Raw genomic sequence first — 19505 nt, 5'->3', positions numbered from 1 at the left:
AATGTGCTGCTGAACTAGCAGTTTTGAATGCATCAGACCTGGCACAGTGATCCATCAAAGCAGTGATGGGAGCAGGGCGAGGGGTCATTGGCACGTGGCAGATCTTTCTGGGTACTGGCCAGCAGATACAGCTTGCACCTGCTTCCTGGGGTGAGCACCTGTGCCCTGCTCTGCAGTAGGGCCTCCCAGGATATCCCACACCACAGGGCAATGTGGCCAGTAATAAAGTGTAATACAAAGGAACTGCTGCTCTGCCAGTGAGACTGAACCTTATAAATACCTTCCTTCGTGATCAAAGTCTAGCTTCTTCCTGTGTCCTTAGGTGCACCTTCTGTCTGCAGCAATGCCAGATGCTACACGTGTTGCACGCTGAGGGCATGAAAAGGCCTTTTGTAGTGAATACACCAAAGGAGTCAGAGCTAAGATTGCTATGGAAACCTTAACTGAATGTACGGACTTTGGGTCAGTGATTCAGCATTGCACAAGTGTATTATTCTGCATTTAGTACTGTCTGTGCCCATATCAAAAGTACCGCTTAAGGAAAGCTGAGATTTAACAGCTTTGGTCTGGTGTAAGGTTTTGTCCTAGGAATGTGAGAGTCCCTAGGTACCTTCCTCCACGTGCCACATACGTGCTGGGTGTGTGGGGACATCCAGGAATGCTAATCTGAATTAATTAAGGTGTATATTTGAAGTGGATTAGTTAAACCACATGAAACCCTTGTTTGAATCCTCCTCCCGGAAGTCAGAACTGAAGTGGGTTAATTCAGTTTAGTTTGTTTAACTTCTGAAGTGAATTAAAATACCGAATGAAGAGCACTTTAATTCTGAATTAACAGCGTCCACACAGTGGTTAATGTGGGTTAACAAATCCATTTCAAATTCGCTCCTTTAGTTCATGTGGATTAATTTTCCTGGATGTCCCCATATACACAAGCCTGTTGTTAACCTGGCTTCTTTCTTTAGAGATGACTGAAGACGAGCAGTTTGCACTGGCTCTGAAAATGAGTGAGCAGGAAGCCAGACAAGTGAACTGCCGGGAAGAGGAAGAAGAGGAGCTTGTGAGGAAGGCCATCGCTGAGAGCCTTAATGTAAGTGTGCCTTTGTACAGAGGCGTACAGAAATGTTGCTTCACATACTCCCTGTGGTCTCCAGGCAGGAAAGGAGGCTGGTTTGTGTGGCCTGACGGGAGAACTGTAGCAGTCTGGGTGACTTGTAAGGAACGTGGGGACTAACCTTGTGGTGTTGTGCAGTATCTGTGTGTGTCCTGCGTTCTGCGCTCTGGGTGACGGCAGGGCGTGCACGGCCAATATCCTTGGCGTTTGTTTTTGTAATAAAGAATGTATCTCTTGGAAAGCAAATCTTTTGTTTTTCAGAGCTACCAGCCTTCAGATTCCCCTGCTGTGACCTCTGCCCCACCTCCTGCACAGGCAACGTGCGAGCCAGTGCAGAGCCGCCCGGCTGAGCGAGGAGAGGCTGAGATCCATGGAGCTGTGCCACCCTGCCCCGACTCCCCGCATTCGGAGGGCAGCTCCCATTCCTGGAGCACAAAAGCTGACGGGAATGGACAGACAGATGTTGCCAAGAGCCCCCTTGTGGTGCTGACGAGGTTAAGCCAGGAAATAGTTGAAAGCTCACTACTATCCAGCATAATCGTATCTCCAGGGAAGAGCCAGCCTTTAACAAAGTCAAATGAAAAGCCTTCCTCGCCAGCAAGAAGCCATTCCAGGGACACGTTACCCAGCCCTTCTGGGGAGAGCCTGATCTCCCTGAGCCCCATCTTTGGCCGGGTCACTCCGGGCGCCTGGCAGCTGACGCCTCGGAGACTGTTTTCAGGGTCGTGCAGCACTTCAAAAGCAATGGGTGGGGACCAAGACAAGCAACCTCTGGCCAGCACTGGAAGCTCTGCGGGAGAGCCCACGGCGGGCAGCTCGGCAGTGCTCCGGAAGGGCAGGCCCTTGGAGCCGGGTGGCATTCCACGGAAGAGCTGTGGAGCAGGAGGCCCTGAGTGTGCACCACAGCGTGGGCACAGGGGGCGAGGCTCTGTTTGTGCTGAGCACGTGAAACAGAACAAGGTGCCTGACAACGCACCCGAGCTTTGCACACTGAGCATGGCTGATGAAAAGTGCAAGCAGGAAGATGCTAGAGACACAGTGCACTATTACTGGGGTATTCCATTCTGCCCCAAAGGGGTGGACCCAAACCAGTACACCCAAGTCATCTTGTGCCAGCTGGAAGTGTACCAGAAGAGCCTGAAGCAGGCTCAGAGGCAGCTCTTGCAGAAGAAGGAGTTTGGTGACCCAGTCGTGCCCTGCTCTTCTCCCCTGAGCCAGAATGAGCATGGGAAAGGGGAGCGAATGGGAAACAGGGCAAATGGCGTTCCCGACGCCACAGACGATGGCAGGAAGGAGCCAGAGAGTGCTGCCTGGCTTCTCGCCACACAGAGCAGGGAGCCCGAGCAGAATCCAGAGCAGAACTTGGAAGAGGAAAAGAACTCTGCGTCCGAGGATGAACCAACCACCAGCTATTGCCAGGTAATGGAGTCAGCTTGTACGTATTGTACAGACAGGATGAGCAGGGGGTGCTAATGCTCTTCACCTCTGTCTAGGGGCCAACCTGTGCAAGAGACCAGACACCAGCAAAGGTCAGTGCCTTTCATTTCTGCTGTTTGTGCCCCGTGGCTCGCTTCCCCAATCACAGCTCAGCCCCTCTGCTGCTGCAGTCAGCTCCCAGACTGCGCCGAGCACTGCCGGGCATCCCACATGTACAGCAGCCTGCCTGGCAGCGCTCCAGAGCAGCACTCGCTCTTTCAAGAGCTTCATCCCTCGGGATTCAGAGCTGCTGAGAGCGCAGAGCCTTAGTGCAATCCCAAGCAGGGCTGGCAAAGCGCATGTGACCTGTGGCACCACAGCTTAGAGCCGGCACAAGCTTTCCAGGCGGAAACGTGGTTCCAGGCCGATGGCCGGCCTGCCCTCTTCCTCAGGTGGGTGGGGTACCGACCGTTTTCTCTTGTGTCCTTTCTACTGCAGACCATAGAGTGAACTGTGTGTGTGTGCTGCTTGCCCAGGGTTGTGTGGGGTAGCAGGTGCTGTCCTGGACTGGGGAGTTTGCCGTGTTAGTCGGCCTGGCCCGAGTTGTTCTGCCTGGCGGACGCTAGGTGTCAGTGTTAGTCCCTTTCAGGGCTCCGAGGCGTGCTGAAGACAGCTTTCTGTCACCGCTGAGTTTAAACAGATTGCATGGCAGTGAAGTATTTATTACTGCTGTATTTTAGCTTTGGGTCAGCCTTTTCCAGCCCTCATTTTTCATACTGACTTACTCCCAGATCCTTGTACAATTGTATCTTCTCTGTGACGGCAGCCTCCGCTCTGTGGTTCCTATTTCCAAGTGTATTTGATCATTGACCTCAGTTGATAGAAAGATACTTACCTTCTTCTGTCTGGTTCTGGTGAACGCTCTCAGGAGAAGCATCCTGTCTGCCTTGCGCGCAGCCTTTCTTTCTTTCTTTCTTTCTTTCTTTCTTTCTTTCTTTCTTTCTTTCTTTCTTTCTTTCTTTCTTTCTTTCTTTCTTTCTTTCTTTCTTTCTTTCTTTCTTTCTTTCTTTCTTTCTTTCTTTCTTTCTTTCTTTCTTTCTTTCTTTCTTTCTTTCTTTCTTTCTTTCTTTCTTTCTTTCTTTCTTTCTTTCTTTCTTTCTTTCTTTCTTTCTTTCTTTCTTTCTTTCTTTCTTTCTTTCTTTCTTTCTTTCTTTCTTTCTTTCAGAGGCTATATTTAAACAAGCCTTAAAGGTGACCTGCAGAGGGAAAAAATTGGCCTTGTGCCCTTTTTTGGCTTCTTTATGATGGATACAAAGGACCCAGGAGATTTGTGTGTCAAGCATTTTTTTCTCCTCATCTTTTCCATTAGAAATTCAGGTCTTGTTTAACTCGGAAGGCTCTGTGGTTACTGGAGAGCTAATGAAATTATGGGATCAAAAGACACTGGAAACTGCCACAATTGAGGGAGGAAGGAGGGACTTTTAATCACCTGGTTTAAAACTTGGTGGGGGGGTTAATACATATTTCACCCTAGTGCCTAGTGAACTTTGGGAGACAAGATGCCTCAGAGATGCAAGGTGGGAGCTCACAGTGCTCGTCTTCCGAACCCCCAAGGGGCCTCCAGCAAAGCCAGGGAAGAGCAGATTTGACCCTGCTGATATTTCTAAGGGGGCAAAGCCTGAAAACTTTTCTGTGAAACCCAGAGCACAAAACCCTGCAGGTCTTTATCTGCCACGAAGAAGCAAAACCAAACCAAAGCGCGTGCGGTTCATTTTACATCCCCTTCCCGAGGCTAACGGAAGAGTGAGCCCCCCTCCCATTCACCTCGAGCCACTGTAGGTGATCTGCTGCCAGGGTCAGGATATTTACAGCTCACCGGAGCCTTGGCTGCGCCAGATTTTCTGTCAGATTTCCCACCGCTGCTGCCACAGATGTTACTTCACTGCCAGCCATGGTGATGGGAACCCAGGGCCAGTGTAGTTCTGATCCTGTTCAGAGTCGGCTGCCGGTGCCTTCCCATGGCGGTAACCGGGGTGGAGCAGACAGCAGGGGTGGGAAATTCTAGGCCAAAACTCCTGGTGTCGTCACTGCCTGGAGGGGTGAGGGGGGTGACCAGATGTTCCAATATTAGGGGCTTTGTCTTATATCGGCAACTATCCCTCCTCCCCTAGAAAAAAAAGTGTCCTGATTTTTCACACTTGCTGTGTGGTCACCTCGCCTGGAGGTTCCCCACCCCCGGGTCAGGCTGCTCTTTGTGGTCGGCTTGTGTCGCTGGGGCAGCTGCTGGCCGTCCCACCACACCCCCTTGGAGTGGTAACTGCTTTTCTGCCAGTCCCTCTGTGATCAGTCCCCTCCCCTGGTGCCGTGCCGAGGAGTAGTGCTTGTGGTAGCCCTTCTGTACACCTCCCGGGTCAGTTCATTCAATGACCGGCCCCTTGATTGTCCACTAATTGCCAGTGAGCCCCCTTACATTTGGCTAATCAGTGTTGTCAGAAAAACGCACCATTTTCAGGCTCTTATGAACAAAGTTCAGAGTGAATTGAATCGAATCCTTCCTATTTTTCAAAGTCTTTCCCGCAGGCAGGCGGATTTCTGGGCTCTGAAAGGTTTGCGCAGAGAGCTCCCTCTGTAACCGAGCGGTGGGTAGGAGCTTGGGAAATCTCAGCCAGCTCTGGAGCATGAGGAACTGGTTGCTGCTGGCCTGTGTTTTATTTATGCTCAGCATTATTTCCTTTCCAGGCCTCCCAGGCGCTCTTTGCGGAGGACATGCCTGAAGATGGGGAACCAATGCAGATTACACAGAGGTGAGGAGCAGGGGTCATTTCAGAGCCTTGGTTCCTGGGCACACAATGCTGCAGCCCCGGCCTGGCAGCCCAGGCAGGAGAGTGCTCTGGGCGGGCTGCTGTTAGATGTCGCCGGACGGTGCCGGCCAGAGTCAGCTCAGAGACGATGGGGAGAGGAGAACTCTCGTTGTTGTTTGACGACAGCATCCCGACATGGGCTAGGGCTGTGCAGGGCAGCTGAGCGGATGTGATCCTGGCCCTGGGGAGCAGCAGTCTAATCTGACGGGACGTAACAGAGCCATAGGACGGGGCTGGGGCGACGAGGAGGAGACACAGCAGTAGGATCGCATGGTCTCTCCAGGAAGGGAAGTGTGCAGAGTCTGTTCAAAAGGGATTTCGTTGAAGAGGAAAGAACAGAGAGGAAGGCAAAGAAAATGTCATGCCAGAGACAGGGCCCCTCTGTGCCCCCGATGGAAACAGCACTCCAGGGAAGCCAGTCCAGGCCATGGCAACACGATTCTCCTTTGGCTGTACCTCTCCCCCTGGGTCCGGTAAAACCAGGTTCTGAAGGGGACCCTGGGAGAGTTGGCCTCTGGTTGCCATCTCCCCCTGCAGGGCTAGGAGACATTGGCTGGGGTGGTTTGCGGTTCTTATTGCAGACTAGATACGCTCTGAGCAGAGGCATATGGGGAGGACTTGGGGAGCAGTTTACTAGGGAGGTTTCAATATTTGCAGGCGTTGCAAGCCCAGCTGTGGGAAGCTGCTTGATTCTCATGGTACTTTAAACTACTTTTATAGTTCAAAATGCTTTTGGCATAAAGCTGCTGCCTTTTCCCTGCCTGCTCTCCACTCTCTTCCCCCCTCACTGAGATGGCAGTATTTGGGCTGAACACGAGATTAGGGGCAGGGCTTGAAATGCCAGCTGATTGCTCACCTCGGGCCAGTTGGAAGCTTGCCCGGTGGAGCAAGGGGCCTACGCTGCCTGGCTTCTGCAGAACTTTAGCAGTTTTTTTAAAATGCAGAAAGTGTCTAGCCTTTATGGCTGTGAAGAAAACCTGCAGGTGTGAACCGATGCAATGCTGGTCTCTGTTGCCACCCAGAGCTTTCCCAGGCAGCAGAGGCAGTGAAATAAACCAGACTCTGGTAAGTGTGGTGGCTGCTGAAATGTGCTTGGGGAGTATGCCCTGTTAGGCTACCACCAGTTGTCAATTGCAATCTGTGCTGCTGAGGCTGGTGGTGACAATGATCCCTCCCTTGGGAGCAGCAGGAGCCCTGTGGCTGGGATATGAAGGAAGAGGCAGCTCCTATCCCCAGTTTCCAGATGGGGGACAGGGGGGTGTAATGTTTCAGGTACCCAGTAGCCAGAGCCTGTTTCAGAAGCTGGGGCTCCCTAGCAGAGCCCTGGTAAGAAAAGCTGGGCTGGATGCTGGCTTCACAACGTAAGGGGTTCCAGAGGACTCCTGCCTCACCCTTTGTGTCCAGGTAGCAGGTTTAATCCTCGGTTCGATCTGACCAAGGTGCCAGAATGCGGCCCTGTGAATGGTGCAGCCGATGGCTGCTCTCTTTCAGCTCAAGCTTCACTACTCCCTGCTGTGACTTCTCATTTCAGCAGACAGCCCCGTGACAGCAGATAATGGTGGCTGCAGTCTTCTGAGTTGTGTGCACATGGAGCGAGCTCTCTGGCTGCTGGCAACGTGCCAGTGCAGCCCTTTGTTGGGCGATGTCTGGGCGTGCTGGGGCAGCGAGAGGAGAAACCCTGCTCGGGCGTGGGGCGCCTGGCGCAGCATTAGCAGCAGTCGCCCAGGCGTGTGAGCCCCATGCTCGGGGCAGAGCGCAGCGGATCGGACTGGGGTTCTGTGACGGGTACTCAGAGACAGGTGATGTAGCAAGCACAGTGGTTTGACTTTAAATTGATTAGCCCATTTTATAACTGTCATAGTAAGTTGTGTTGTGAGAGTCTTTTTGAAGTGACCCCGGTGTTACACACGCAGTAAACCATGCTCAGCTTGGGCTCATAACAAATGCTTTGAAATGGTTCCTTTAGAAAGAAGTCACGTGGGGTTTCCACTCAGAGTTTGGTTATTTATCATAAATCGATGGTGGCTGTTTCCTCCTCTCTAGTGTGTGGTTAAGTTAAATAAATCTTCAATTTGCGGGTGTGGGGATTCATGCTTTTAAAGAGTTCTTGCGTACTCGCTGAGGGCGTGAGGAACAGGCTTACTCCGCAATGGCTTCCTGTTTCTCCAGCGAGAAAATGGAGGAACTGGAAGGTCAAACAGAGGAACTAGACATGGTTACACACTGCACAAAAAGCCACTAAGCTAACATTGGCAGGACTCTGCTGTAGGGAAGCTCTGAGTAGTACCACGTTCCTGCTGCGTAAGATAAAAAGAAGAATTAGCAGTAAGGCTGGGGAGAAAGAGCAGTACAGTGTCAAGCCAAACCTCCTCCTCTTTTGTCTCCAACGAGTGCCTTGATAGAGGTAAGGAAGCACGGCTACCCGCAGAACTCCTAGAACTGAGAACAGAAAGGATCAAAGGCATCTTTTAGTGCTGAGCCGATATTTTTACTCCTCTCACCTGACACAGTGACCCTCCAGATCCTTTTATCGTGGGCTTCTAGGAGAGGGAAGTTCCTTTCAGCCATGCGGCGGTGCATGGCATTTAAACCTGTCTGTTTGTTAGTTCTCCGGGTCCTTTCTGGCGGTCAGACAGTAATTAGCCAAAGATCCTGGGGTTTGTGTGTGACCCAGCTGCATGCTGTGACACTGATTGATTTGATTTGACATGTGTGTTTGCTCTGATAGCATTTCTGCCTTGACCCCATTTGGCAGTAAGAGGAGCCCAGACATTGCCACGGAGAGCCCTGCTGAAGAAGAGATCACTGTTTGCCCTGGTAAGAGCCCTACTGAAATGTACTGAACTTTGCACTGGAAAGGACACATCATCTGCTCTTTAAATCCCGCATTGTTCTCCCAAAAGGGGAGCCCAGCCTTTTTCTCTGTTTTTATTCACAGAGAAAAACCAAGATTTCTGTGTTTTCACAGAGCAGAAATTCATGTGGCTGGTTTGTTTCTTTTCTTGGTTGTGCAGCCTGTGTTTGCCTCTTGATTTAAAGCAGAACTTCCATACCGAGAAACTTTCCAATCTATCCATCTGAGCCCCAGGGTACTGAGGAACTAGCTGAAGCAATCTCAGAACTGTTAGCGAATATCTTTGACAGCTCATGGAGGATGGGCAGGGGCGGCTCTATGTATTTTGTCGCCTCAAGCACGGCAGTCAGGCGGCTTTCAGCGGCGTGCCTGCGGGAGGTCCGCTGGTAACGCGGATTCGGCGGCGCGCCTGTGGGAGATTCGCTGGTAACGCGGATTCGGCGGTGCGCCTGTGGGAGATTCGCTGGTAACGCGGTTTCGGCGGCGCGCCTGCAGGAGGTCCGCCGGTAAGCCTGCGGGAGGTCCGCTGGTAACGTGGATTTGGCGGCACGCCTGCGGGAGGTCCACCAGTCCCCGCACCTTCAGTGTACCCACTGCCGAATTGCCATCGAAGCTGCGGGACCGGCGGGCCTCCCGCAGAAACGCCACTGAAAGCTGCCTGACTGCCGCCCTCACAGCGACCGGCAGGCCACCCCTCGCGGCTTGCCAGCCCAGGCACGCGCTTGGTGCGCTGGTGCCTGGAGCCGCCCCTGAGGATGGGTGAGGTCCCATAGGACCGGAGAGGGCAGACAGGGAAAAACGGGGAACAAAGAGGACCCAGGGGAATTATAGACCACTCAGCCTGACTTCAATCCCTGGAAAGATACTGGAACAAACTATTACACGATCTATCTGTGAGCACCTAGAGGTTAACAGGTTATAAGGAACAGCCAGTGTGGATTTGTCAAGAACAAAATCCAACCTAATTTCCTCCTTTGACAGGGTTATCGGCCTAGCCAATATGGGGAAGCAGTAGATGGGATATAGCTTGATTTTTAGTAAGGCTTTTGAACGCAGTCCCACATGATATTCTCATAAGAAAACGGGGGGAATGCTGTAAGGTGGGGGCACAACTGGTTGAAAGTCTGTATGCAGAGAGTAGTTATTAATGGTTTGCTGTCACCCTGGGAGGGTGCATCTAGTGCAGGGGTCCCCAACACACTTCCTGGGTGCCATGGCGCCCGCGGGGGCCTCTAAATGCACCCGCGTCCTGGCTGGCGGTCGAGCATCCGCCGAAATGCCGCTGCTGCCCACGGTCCTTTGTCTGGCGCCCACTGATCTAGTGGGAATCCTGAAGAGGCCTGTCCTGGGTCCTGTACTATTCAGTGTTTTCATTAATTACTTGGATAGTGGAGTGGAGATTATGCTTGTAAAATTTGCAGCTGACACCAAGTTGGGAGGGGTTGCGAGCACTTTGGAGAACAGGATTAGAATTCAAAACAACTTTGACAAATTGGAGAATTGATCTGAAATCAACGAGATGAAAATTCAGTGAAGACAAATGCAGAGTACTTCACTTAGGATGGAAAAATCAAATGCACAACTACAAAATGCAGAATCGCTGCGTAGGTGGCAGTAATGCTAAAAGGCATCTGGGGTAGAGTGGGTCACAGACCGAATGAGAATCAGCAATGTGATTGTGACAAAGTAGGAGGTTATTTTCTTAATGTTTTGCATGAATACTGTGTGTGCCTCAGTTTCCCCTGTGTATTAAACAAACACCTAGGTGGTGGGCCAAGGGGGTGTGATGTTTTATGAGACCCGAGTGGGTAGGTGGGGCTCCCTTTAGCTGCCTGCATGCAGATAATGACCGAAACACTCCAAACCTGGCAACTGATGGCCGGGGGCCCTCTCCCTAGGAGCTCGCCAGCTGCAACAAGTTGGACCCCGCAGAGAGGTGGCGACGAGGTGACCCTTTTGCCCAGAAATGAGACAAAGGACGGAGGAGGGGCAACGGGTGTGTCTGAGGCCGGGCCGGCTCCAGGCACCAGCCCAGCAAGCAGCCATAGGCGCCGACTTATATGGGGCTCTGGGGCTTTAGCCCCATGAATAAATCCCAAGCAGGGGCTCTGCCCCACCAATGTTTTTTCTCCCCTGCTTGGAGCGCCCCCCGCCGCTGCCGCCGCCGCCGCCAGGGCTGCCCAGAGCCCTTTAAATCCCAGCCGCCGCCGGGAATCAGAGGGCTCTGGGCTGCCTGCTGCAGCGGGAAGCCCAGAGCCCTCTGATTCCCGGCGGCGGCTGGGATTTAAAAGGCTCTGGGCTCCCCGCGGTTGCAGGCAGCCCAGAGCCCTTTAAATCCCAGCAGCGGCTGAGATTTAAAAGGCTCTGGGCTCCCCGCGGTTGCAGGCAGCCCAGAGCCCTCTGATTCCCGGCGGCGGCTGGGATTTAAAAGGCTCTGGGCTGCCCGCCGCAGCAGACAGCCCAGAGCCCTCTGATTCCCGGCCGCGGCTGGGATTTAAAGGGCTCTGGGCTGCCTGCAACCGCGGGGAGCGCGGAGCGGTTTAATTCCCAGCCGGGGCGGGGCTGTTAAGGGCTCTGTGGTGCCTGCAACCGCGGGGAGCCCAGAGCCTTTTAAATCCCAGCCGCAGCCGGGAATCAGAGGGCTCTGGGCTTCCCGCTGCGGCGGGGAGCCCAGAGCCCTTTAAATCCCAGCCGCGGCCGGGAATCAGAGGGCTCTGGGCTGTCTGCTGCGGCGGGCAGCCCAGAGCCTTTTAAATCCCAGCCGCGGCCGGGAATCAGAGGGCTCTGGGCTCCCCGCCGCAGCAGGCAGCCCAGAGCCCTCTGAGGCCCGGCCGCGGCTGGGAATTAAAGGGCTCTGGGCTGCCTGCAACCTCGGGGAGCCCAGAGCCTATTAAATCCGAGCCGCGGCCGGGAATCACAGGGCTCTGGGCTCCCCACCGCGGCGGGCAGCCCAGAGCCTTTTAAATCTCAGCCGCGGCCGGGAATCAGAGGGCTCAGGGCTTCCCGCTGCAGCAGGCAGCCCAGAGCCCTCTGATTCACGGCCGCGGCTGGGATTTAAAGGGCTCTGGGCTCCCCGCGGTAGCAGGCAGCCCAGAGCCCTATTATTCCAGGCGGCGGCTGGGATTTAAAAGGCTCTGGGCTGCCCGCCGCAGCAGACAGCCCAGAGCCCTCTGATTCCCGGCCGCGCCTGGGATTTAAAGGGCTCTGGGCGGCCTGCACCCGCGGGGCGCGCAGAGCCTTTTAAATCCCCGCCGCGGCTGGGATTTAAAGGGCTCTGGGCTGCCTGCAAACGCGGGGAGCCCAGAGCCTTTTAAATCCCAGCCGCAGCCGGGAATCAGAGGGCTCTGGGCTTCCCGCTGCGGCGGGGAGCCCAGAGCCCTTTAAATCCCAGCCGCGGCCGGGAAGCAGAGGGCTCTGGGCTGTCTGCTGCGGCGGGCAGCCCAGAGCCTTTTAAATCCCAGCCGCGGCCGGGAATCAGAGGGCTCGGGGCCCCCCGCCGCAGCAGGCAGCCCAGAGCCCTCTGATTCCCGGCCGCGGCTGGGATTTAAAGGGCTCTGGGCTGCCTGCAACCACGGGGAGCCCAGAGCCTTTTAAATCCGAGCCGCGGCCGGGAATCAGAGGGCTCTGGGCTCCCCGCCGCGGCGGGCAGCCCAGAGCCTTTTAAATCCCGGCCGCGGCCGGGAATCAGAGGGCTCTGGGCTGCCTGCTGCGGCGGGGAGCCCAGAGCCCTCTGATTCCCGGCCGCGGCTGGGATTTTAAAAGCTCTGTGCTCCCCGCGGGTGCAGGCAGCCCAGAGCCCTTTAAATCCCTGCCGCGGCTGAGTTTTTAAGGGCTGCGGGCTCCCCGCGGTTGCAGGCAGCCCAGAGCCCTTTAAATCCCAGCAGCGGCTGAGATTTAAAGGGTTCTGGGCTCCCCGCCGCAGCGGGCAGCCCAGAGCCCTCTGATTCCCGGCCCCGGCTGGGATTTAAAAGGCTCTGGGCTCCCTGCGGTTGCAGGCAGCCCAGAGTCCTCTGACTCCCAGCCGGGGCTGGGATTCAAAGGGCTCTGGGATCCCCGCGGCTGCCAGCAGCCCAGAGCCCTTTGAATCCCAGCCTCTGTCCGCTGATTGCCCCCTCCCCAGACCCCTGCCCCAACTGCCCCCCAGAACCTCCACCCCCTATCTAAGCCCCACTGGTCCTTGTTCCCCAATTACCCCCTCCCGAGACCCCTGCCCCTAACTGCCCCTTGGGACCTCAGCCCCTATCTAAGCCTCCCTTCTCCTTGTCCCCAACTGCCCCCTCCTGAGACCCCACCCAACTTCCCCCCCCCCAGGACCGCACCCCCTACCTGTCCCCTGATAAACCTCTTAGACTCCCATGCCTATCCAATTGCTGCCTGTCCCCTGACTGCCCCTTCGAACCTCTGCCCCATCCAACTCCCCCTGCTCCTTGTCCCTTGACTGCCCCCCGGAACTCCCTACCTCTTCTCCAACCCCCAAACTGCTTACTGTGCCACTCAGACCAGCGTATCTGGCTCCATGCAGCTCCAGACAGTTGCTGCCATGCTTCCCCATGGAGCCCACAGCCCTCTCCCACCCCCAGCACCTGCCTCCCAGATTTGAACACCTCAAAATTCAGGAGTGCTCAAGCTCGGTTTGGGCAGCTTTTACTTCATTTCTCCCAAATCAGTTTCCCCTGCAAGGTGCCAACTGAAGGTGTTGGAGAACAGAGAGATCAGGTGGCCTCCTAATGCCTGGAAAAGAGACAAAGGCCGGAGGAGGGAGTGTCAGTGCCTGTGCGGACTTCTGGGAAGTGCACGGTGTGGAAGGGGATGCTGTGATGCTTTGGAACATCTCCATACAAAGCCAGTCAGGACTCTGGGGGAGCCTTCTCTCTCGGAGCATACTGTCTCCAGGGCAAGAAGCTTACACCTTCCTGGGTCTGACCTCGGAGCATTCAGCATGCCCTTCCACGTCATGCACTTTCCAAAGTGAGTCTGCCCAGGCTGGTCCTGGGGCAACCAGAGGTCGCTGCACCCCAACTCTGCAGTCAGATGTGACTCTCAGCCAGACAGTAAAACAGAAGGTTTATTAGATGACGGGAACACAGTTTAAACAGAGCTTGTTGGTACAGAAAACAGAACCCCTCTGTCAGGTCCATCTTGGGGGGTGGGGAGCCCAGAACCAAGTTCTGGGTCTCTCCCAATTTCCCCAGCCAGCTCCAAACTGACACTCCCTCCTCTGGCCTCTGTGTCTCTTCTGGACAAGGAGGCCACCTGATCTCTTTGTCCCCAACACCTTCAGTTGGCATCTTGCAGGGGAAACTGAGGCACCCACACAGTATTCAGAGAAAATATTAAGAACATTCCCACTTCATCACAACAGATGCAACAAAATATAATACCGTATATTGAAGTAGGCAAGTGCTGCTTCTGACTTTCCATTTTTAATTGACCCTTGTAATCTTGTGGCGCTGACGCGTTGTAGCTTCATTTTATATCGGCTTACAGGGCGGGAGCGGGGGGGGCACCACCATTTTGGGCCCCACCAAAAATTATACAAACCTGCCGCCTATGCAAGCAGCTGCTTGGGGCGGCCAACAGCACGTCCGGGTCTTGGGCGGCAATTTGGCGGCGGGTCCCTCAGTCCCTCTCGGAGCGAAGGACCAGCCACCAAATTGCCGCCGAAGACTGCAGCGGCGGCGGTAGAGCTGCAGCTCGCGATCACAGCTCTTTTTTGCCTTTTTTTCCCCCCCTTTTTGCTGCTTGGGGCGGCAAAAACCCTGGCGCCGGCCCTGCCTGAAAGCGAGTCAGGTTCCTGGTTTGGGACTCGGGGAAGGATGGGGAGGGCCAGCACCCTAGGGTCTGGATTCCCCCCCACAGATGGACTTTGCTGAAAGTTCCTGAGTTCTGTTCTACGCTGTGTTCCTGCTGACTAATAAATCTTCTGTGTTACACACTGGCTGAGAGTCACTGCTGGCTGTGGAGTGAGGGGCAGGGCCAGGCTCCCCCAGGGGTCCCAGCCACGGGGTGAACAGGGCGCTGACCGCTCCGAGGTCAGACCCAGGAAGCGCTGAAGCTGAGCAGGCTCCTTGCCCCGGTGAGAGTGGCCCTGAGGGAGGAGAGACTGTGCTAGAGTAGGGTTGCCACCTTTCTAATCAGACCAAACCCAACACCCCTGCCCTGGCCCGGCCCCGCCCCCACTCACTCCATCCCCCCTCCCTCTGTCGCTGGCTCTCCCCCACCCTCACTTACTTGCTCATTTTCACCAGACTGGGGCAGGGCCTTGGGTTGCGGGAGGGGCTGAGGTCTCCGGCTGGGGGTGCAGGCTCCAGGGTGGGGCCAGAAATGAGGGGTTCAGGGTGCGAGAAGGGACTCTGGGCTGGGACGGGGATTAGGGTGCCGGGGATTTGGGTGGGGCTGGGGATGAGGGGTTTGGGATGCAGAAGAGGGCTCCAGGCTGCCGAGGGGTACAGAGTGTGGCTGAGGCAGGGGGTTGGGGTGCGGGGGGTGTGGACTCCTGGAGGGAGTTTGGGTGTGGGAGGGAGCTCAGGGCTGGGGCAGCGGTGCAGGAGAGGATGCGGGCTCTAGAGTGGGACTGGGGATGAGGGGCTTGGGGTTCAAGAGGGGGCTCAGGCCTGGGGCAAGGGCTTGGGGTGCGGGAGGGGGTGAGGGCTCTGGCTGGGGATGCAGGCTCTGGGGTGGGACTGGGGCTGAGTGATTTGGGGTGCAGGAGGGGGCTCGGGCAGGGGGTTGGCGTGCGGGAGGGGGTGAGGGCTCTGGCTGGGGATGCAGGCTCTGGGGTGGGACTGGGGATGAGTGATTTGGGGTGCAGGAGGGGGCTCGGGCAGGGGGTTGGCGTGCGGGAGGGGGTGAGGGCTCTGGCTGGGGATGCAGGCTCGGGGGTGGGACTGGGGATGAGTGATTTGGGGTGCAGGAGGGGGCTCGGGCAGGGGGTTGGCGTGCGGGAGGGGGTGAGGGCTCTGGTTGAGGATGCAGGCTCTGGCGTGGGACTGGGGATGAGTGATTTGGGGTGCAGGAGGGGGCTCGGGCAGGGGGTTGGCGTGCGGGAGGGGGTGAGGGCTCTGGTTGAGGATGCAGGCTCTGGCGTGGGACTGGGGATGAGTGATTTGGGGTGCAGGAGGGGGCTCGGGCAGGGGGTTGGCGTGCGGGAGGGGGTGTGGGCTCCTGGCGGCGCTTACCTCAGGGGGCTCCTCGGAAGCAGTGACATGTCTCTCTGTCTTCTAGGTGGAGCTGTGGCCAGGCGGCTCTGCGTAGTGCATGCTCACTGCCTTCTGCAGGCACCACCCCCACAGCTCCCACTGGCTGCAGTTCCCGGCCAATGGGAGCTGCAGAGCCGGTGCTTGGGGCAGGGGCGGCACATGGAGCTTCCCTGGCTGTCCCTCCACCTAGGAGCCAAGGGACATGTTGCTGCTTCTAGGGAGCCGCACAGAGCCATGTAGGGAGCCTGCCAGCCCCGCCAACCAGACTTTTAATGGCCCAGTCAGCGGTGCTAACCAGAGCCGCTAGGGTCCCTTTTCGACTGGGCGTTCCGGTAGAAAACCAGACACCTGGCAACCCTGTGCTAGAGTCTTGCCTGACATCACTCAGAGCGGGTCCAGAGCACCAAGCCAGTGACTCCGTGACAGTGATGCAGTTGTGAAAAATACTAATATCAGTCTGGGGTGTCCTGTGTCAGGCACGGGAGGCTCAGCACTGGGGAGGCCCCAGCTGGGGTGCTGGGTCCGCCCTTCGTGAAAGATGTGGATCAACTGGAGAGAGTCCAGTGGAGAGCAACAGAAGTGATAAGTTTTAAAACTCTGGCCTAAGAAAGGTTTAAAAAACTGGGCAAGTTTAGTCCTGTAAAAGAAGAGGGGACCTGGTGAGTCTTCAGATAGATGAAGGGCTGTTCTAAAGGGCACTGGTGGGTTGTCCTCCGTCCCTGAAGGCAATGGGCTTCCTCTGCAGCCAGGGAGATTGAGGTTGGAGATTAGGAAAATCTTTCTAACTCAGGGCAGTTCAGCTCTGGAACAGGCTCCCAAGGGAGGCTGTGGAATCTCCGTCCTTGGGGGGGTTGAGAACCAGTTGGGCTGGTCTAGGGTTACTTGGTCCTGCCTCGGTGCAGAGGGGCGGGGAGGTCCCTCCCAGCCCTGCATCGCTACGGCTACACTACTGCGGCCAGTCGACCTACACTAGGCAAGTCGACGTTACCGCGGGGGGGTCGACGGGAGAAACTCTCTTGTCGACTTACCTAGAGTACAGTGATCTGCTGTCGATTTGGTGGGTCTTCACTAGACCCGCTAAATTGACCGCTGGTGGATTGAGGTAAAAGGAATTTTCATCTCACATTTCATTAGCAAACTTGATTGGAACTGAATCGTTTGCTTTCTCCAGGACCGTCTCTCTTCGTTGGTCCTGCATTAATGTCCTGATTCTGGCTTTTCACTCTGAAATCTGTAGTAGGAACAGTTCTCGTTCCCTGGGGAGGTCAAGAGGTTCCTTGCAGCTGGCTGGATGTGGCTTTTGTTGATATTGAAAACATGGGATGGCAGATGAGGCTCAGGAGAGGAGGGTGTCCGTGTGACAAAGGGAATTCGGCGACTGCTGAGTTGGAGAGCTCCAGTCTCGCACTGCACAGTTCACCAGCAGACGCCCTGCACGTGCTCTGTGGGTCCCATTTAGTCTCACTCCTGTGAAGCTGCAGCAGCTTTGTCCTTGCACCCTGTGCTGTGACTTGTAACCTCTCATCCAGCTGTGGGGTTACACATCTGCCAACATCTGTGAGAACTGGTTAGAAAGGGTGAAAACCCTGTCAAGTGACGGGCTAAGCTCCCGGAGATCGCGAAGGCTCTAGGAGCTGCAGCTCAGGCTGACATGGGAGACTTCTGTTTCAGAGACCCAGCCAAATCCATCGGAAGCTATTGAGCCAGAGAGAGAAGAGCTCCGTTCAGCCAGCAAAGATGCACCTCTGCAGGTAAGAGAGTCCCTGAAGGGGACAAGCCAGAGAAGCGTCCCAGCTACAGACCATGTTTACGCTAGCAGGCGTTCCAGCAGTGCAGCTCCGGGTCCGTGGCCAGACTGCAGTGACAGAGGGTGTTCTGTTGGGGTAGGAACTCCACCTCCAGGAGCAATACTAGCTAAGTCCCTGGAGCTTCCTTCCATCAGCCCAGCTGTGTCTAGACCGGAGCTTAGACCGGCAAAGCTACAGCACTCGGGGGGGCAGTTTTCACCCCCTCGAGCGCTGTCCTATGTTGACTTCCATTTAAGTGTAGACCAGGCTCCAGGCCGCTCTCAAACTGGAAATCCTCATGCTCCACCAGCAAACTCTAGTGGGTTCCCCAAGAGCGGAGGAGGGTGTATACCTCTGACAGTAGGGCCCTAACCCCCTGCCCTGATTCCCCAATCCCAGCCACTGGCCCCAGGTCTGCCGGGAGCTCCCTTCGGAGCACCTGGATCAGCTGCAGGGTGTCAAGCAGCCATTGGGCGGAGGGGAGCCAGTTGCTTGCCCTGAGGCGAGGGGGATGGGGCCAAGGGGTATCAGTGCTGCAGGAAAAGTCCTGCTGGGTATCTGTGACTCCCTGCTGTGACTGAACTTGCACTTTGGTAATCTCAGGGGTGAGGCTGGGTCTCTGAAGAATCTGTTGAACCTTGGGGCATGCCGCAAACCTTGCTTGGCCCCTGGTGTTCTCGGAGGGGATTGAGTGGGGAGGTTGGGTTTTGCTGGGTTGGACTGAGCCGGAGAGCCCGGGTCCCGTGTGGAGCCCAGAGAGGAGTGGAGCAGAGTGCCTGGGGACAGCACAGAGCCTTGGCTTTTATAAAATGAAATAAATTAATCGGGGGCCAGGCCATTCTCGAGGCCTCGTCGTGGCACTAAGTGCTGCCTCCCCCTGCCTGTGGTGCCACACCTGGGCAGGTGTCACAGCAGTGAGAGCTGCTCCTGAGAACGCTCCTTTGGGTATTAATTTACAGAGGAAAACCAAAGGGGTTCCCAAGCGCTGCTCCAGCAGGGTACATGAGTGAGAAACAAGCTCCGGGAGTCTACAGCGTGTCTTCGTCTGGGCTCTTAGCAGCTCAGAGGCTGTTCTCTCAGGCCTCTCGTCCTGCCGCACCTCAGAGCACGGTCCATCCGTGAGCTAGCGCAGCCAGCGCTGTGCGCAGGACACGGGTGCTCACGCAGCCTTTGGCAGGGTCGGGCTCATGGCCAGGACGCTGGGCTTGTCCCTTACAACCTTTCGATCGTGTCCGTGGCGTCTCGCAGCTAGTGGCTCAGATGTCAGTGACAGAGCACCCAGCGCTGGAGCAGTTACCCTCCTGGGCGTGGGCGCGGCTCTGCAGTGCTATCACTGGCGGTAGGCCCAAGGCCAGGGTCACCTTTGAGCTTTCAGCCTGCTAGGCCAGAGGCTCGGGGCTTAGCAACAGCCAGGCCCTTCGCCCAGCTAGTGTCCAGGCCTGAGCCTGCCCTGGAACTTGAGACCTCCGGGTGGGTGCAGCTTTGCGCTGGGTGCTCAGGCACTGCTGCTTGCAGGCTGCGCTCTCCTCCCGAGAGCAGGCCAGGCCTGGCTCGGCCGGCGTGCAGTCACAGGTTCCAAAAGCCATTCTCGTAAGGCGCTGCACAAGCCGTTTCGGGAGCCGGCTGACAGTTTTTGTTATACACTGTTGTATTTACATGTAAAATGAGTTATTTACAGCGAGAGTGTAAGTGGTGTGTTTGGACACCTGGTATTTGCAAAAGACGTGATCTTTGCGATTGCTTTTCAAGTGGAAATGAGAAGGAGCAGCGCCTGCTGTTGTCTCCTCACATCTGCATGTGTCGTCTGATTAGGGTAACACCGATCTGATCTGAGCTTTCATATTCAGCATGTCTGATTTTGTATTGGCATGTCCTCATGACTCGCTAAAGTGTAACAGGATGCAGGGAGCCAGAGAGTGGAAAACGGCGTGCAAGTGCCGGGGCAGTAACTGGGAAGTACCCGCAGCAGAACTGAGAAACGTTCGCTCCAGCTCGGGAGTCAGGTTCCTTGGCAAGACGCTTTGTGTGGAGTTTGCCTGCGAGGCGTTCGGTGCAGAGACCTGTCAGCCAGCAATCCCAGAGCATTTCCCGAGGTGCCTTGAGATACAGCCCAGTCCTGCAGACCCTCCCGCACAAAGTGGCTCCGCTGATGTGGGTGGAGCTCGTGACACAAGCACAGGAAGGGAGTCCAGGAGTGAGCTCACTCCTGGCACCACAGATTCTTATGCAGCGGGGGTTGAGCAGCCAGCCTGACCCTAATTATGGTTTTCCTGG

General features: G+C 55.9%; 1 protein-coding gene across 7 annotated transcripts in view; it reads left to right on the top strand.

The window, feature by feature from the left end:
• Positions 1-19505, top strand: part of UIMC1 (ubiquitin interaction motif containing 1) — a 73375-nt gene that overhangs the window by 37226 nt on the left and 16644 nt on the right. For 6 of the 7 annotated variants that reach the window (XM_045027493.1, XM_045027492.1, XM_045027496.1 and 3 more), the window contains 6 exons: positions 966-1090; positions 1376-2533; positions 2608-2643; positions 5270-5334; positions 8120-8208; positions 17116-17195. In XM_045027493.1, coding sequence (XP_044883428.1) covers positions 966-1090; positions 1376-2533; positions 2608-2643; positions 5270-5334; positions 8120-8208; positions 17116-17195 — 1553 coding nt within the window. The remainder of the gene's footprint in view (positions 1-965; positions 1091-1375; positions 2534-2607; positions 2644-5269; positions 5335-8119; positions 8209-17115; positions 17196-19505) is intronic. The other variant, XM_045027494.1, reaches the window with a different exon arrangement.

The sequence above is a fragment of the Mauremys mutica genome, chromosome 8, assembly GCF_020497125.1.
Source record: "Mauremys mutica isolate MM-2020 ecotype Southern chromosome 8, ASM2049712v1, whole genome shotgun sequence".
Lineage (NCBI taxonomy): Eukaryota > Metazoa > Chordata > Testudines > Geoemydidae > Mauremys > Mauremys mutica.
The sequence above is the reverse complement of the archived record's forward strand: the minus strand, read 5'-3'. Positions and strand labels throughout refer to the sequence as shown.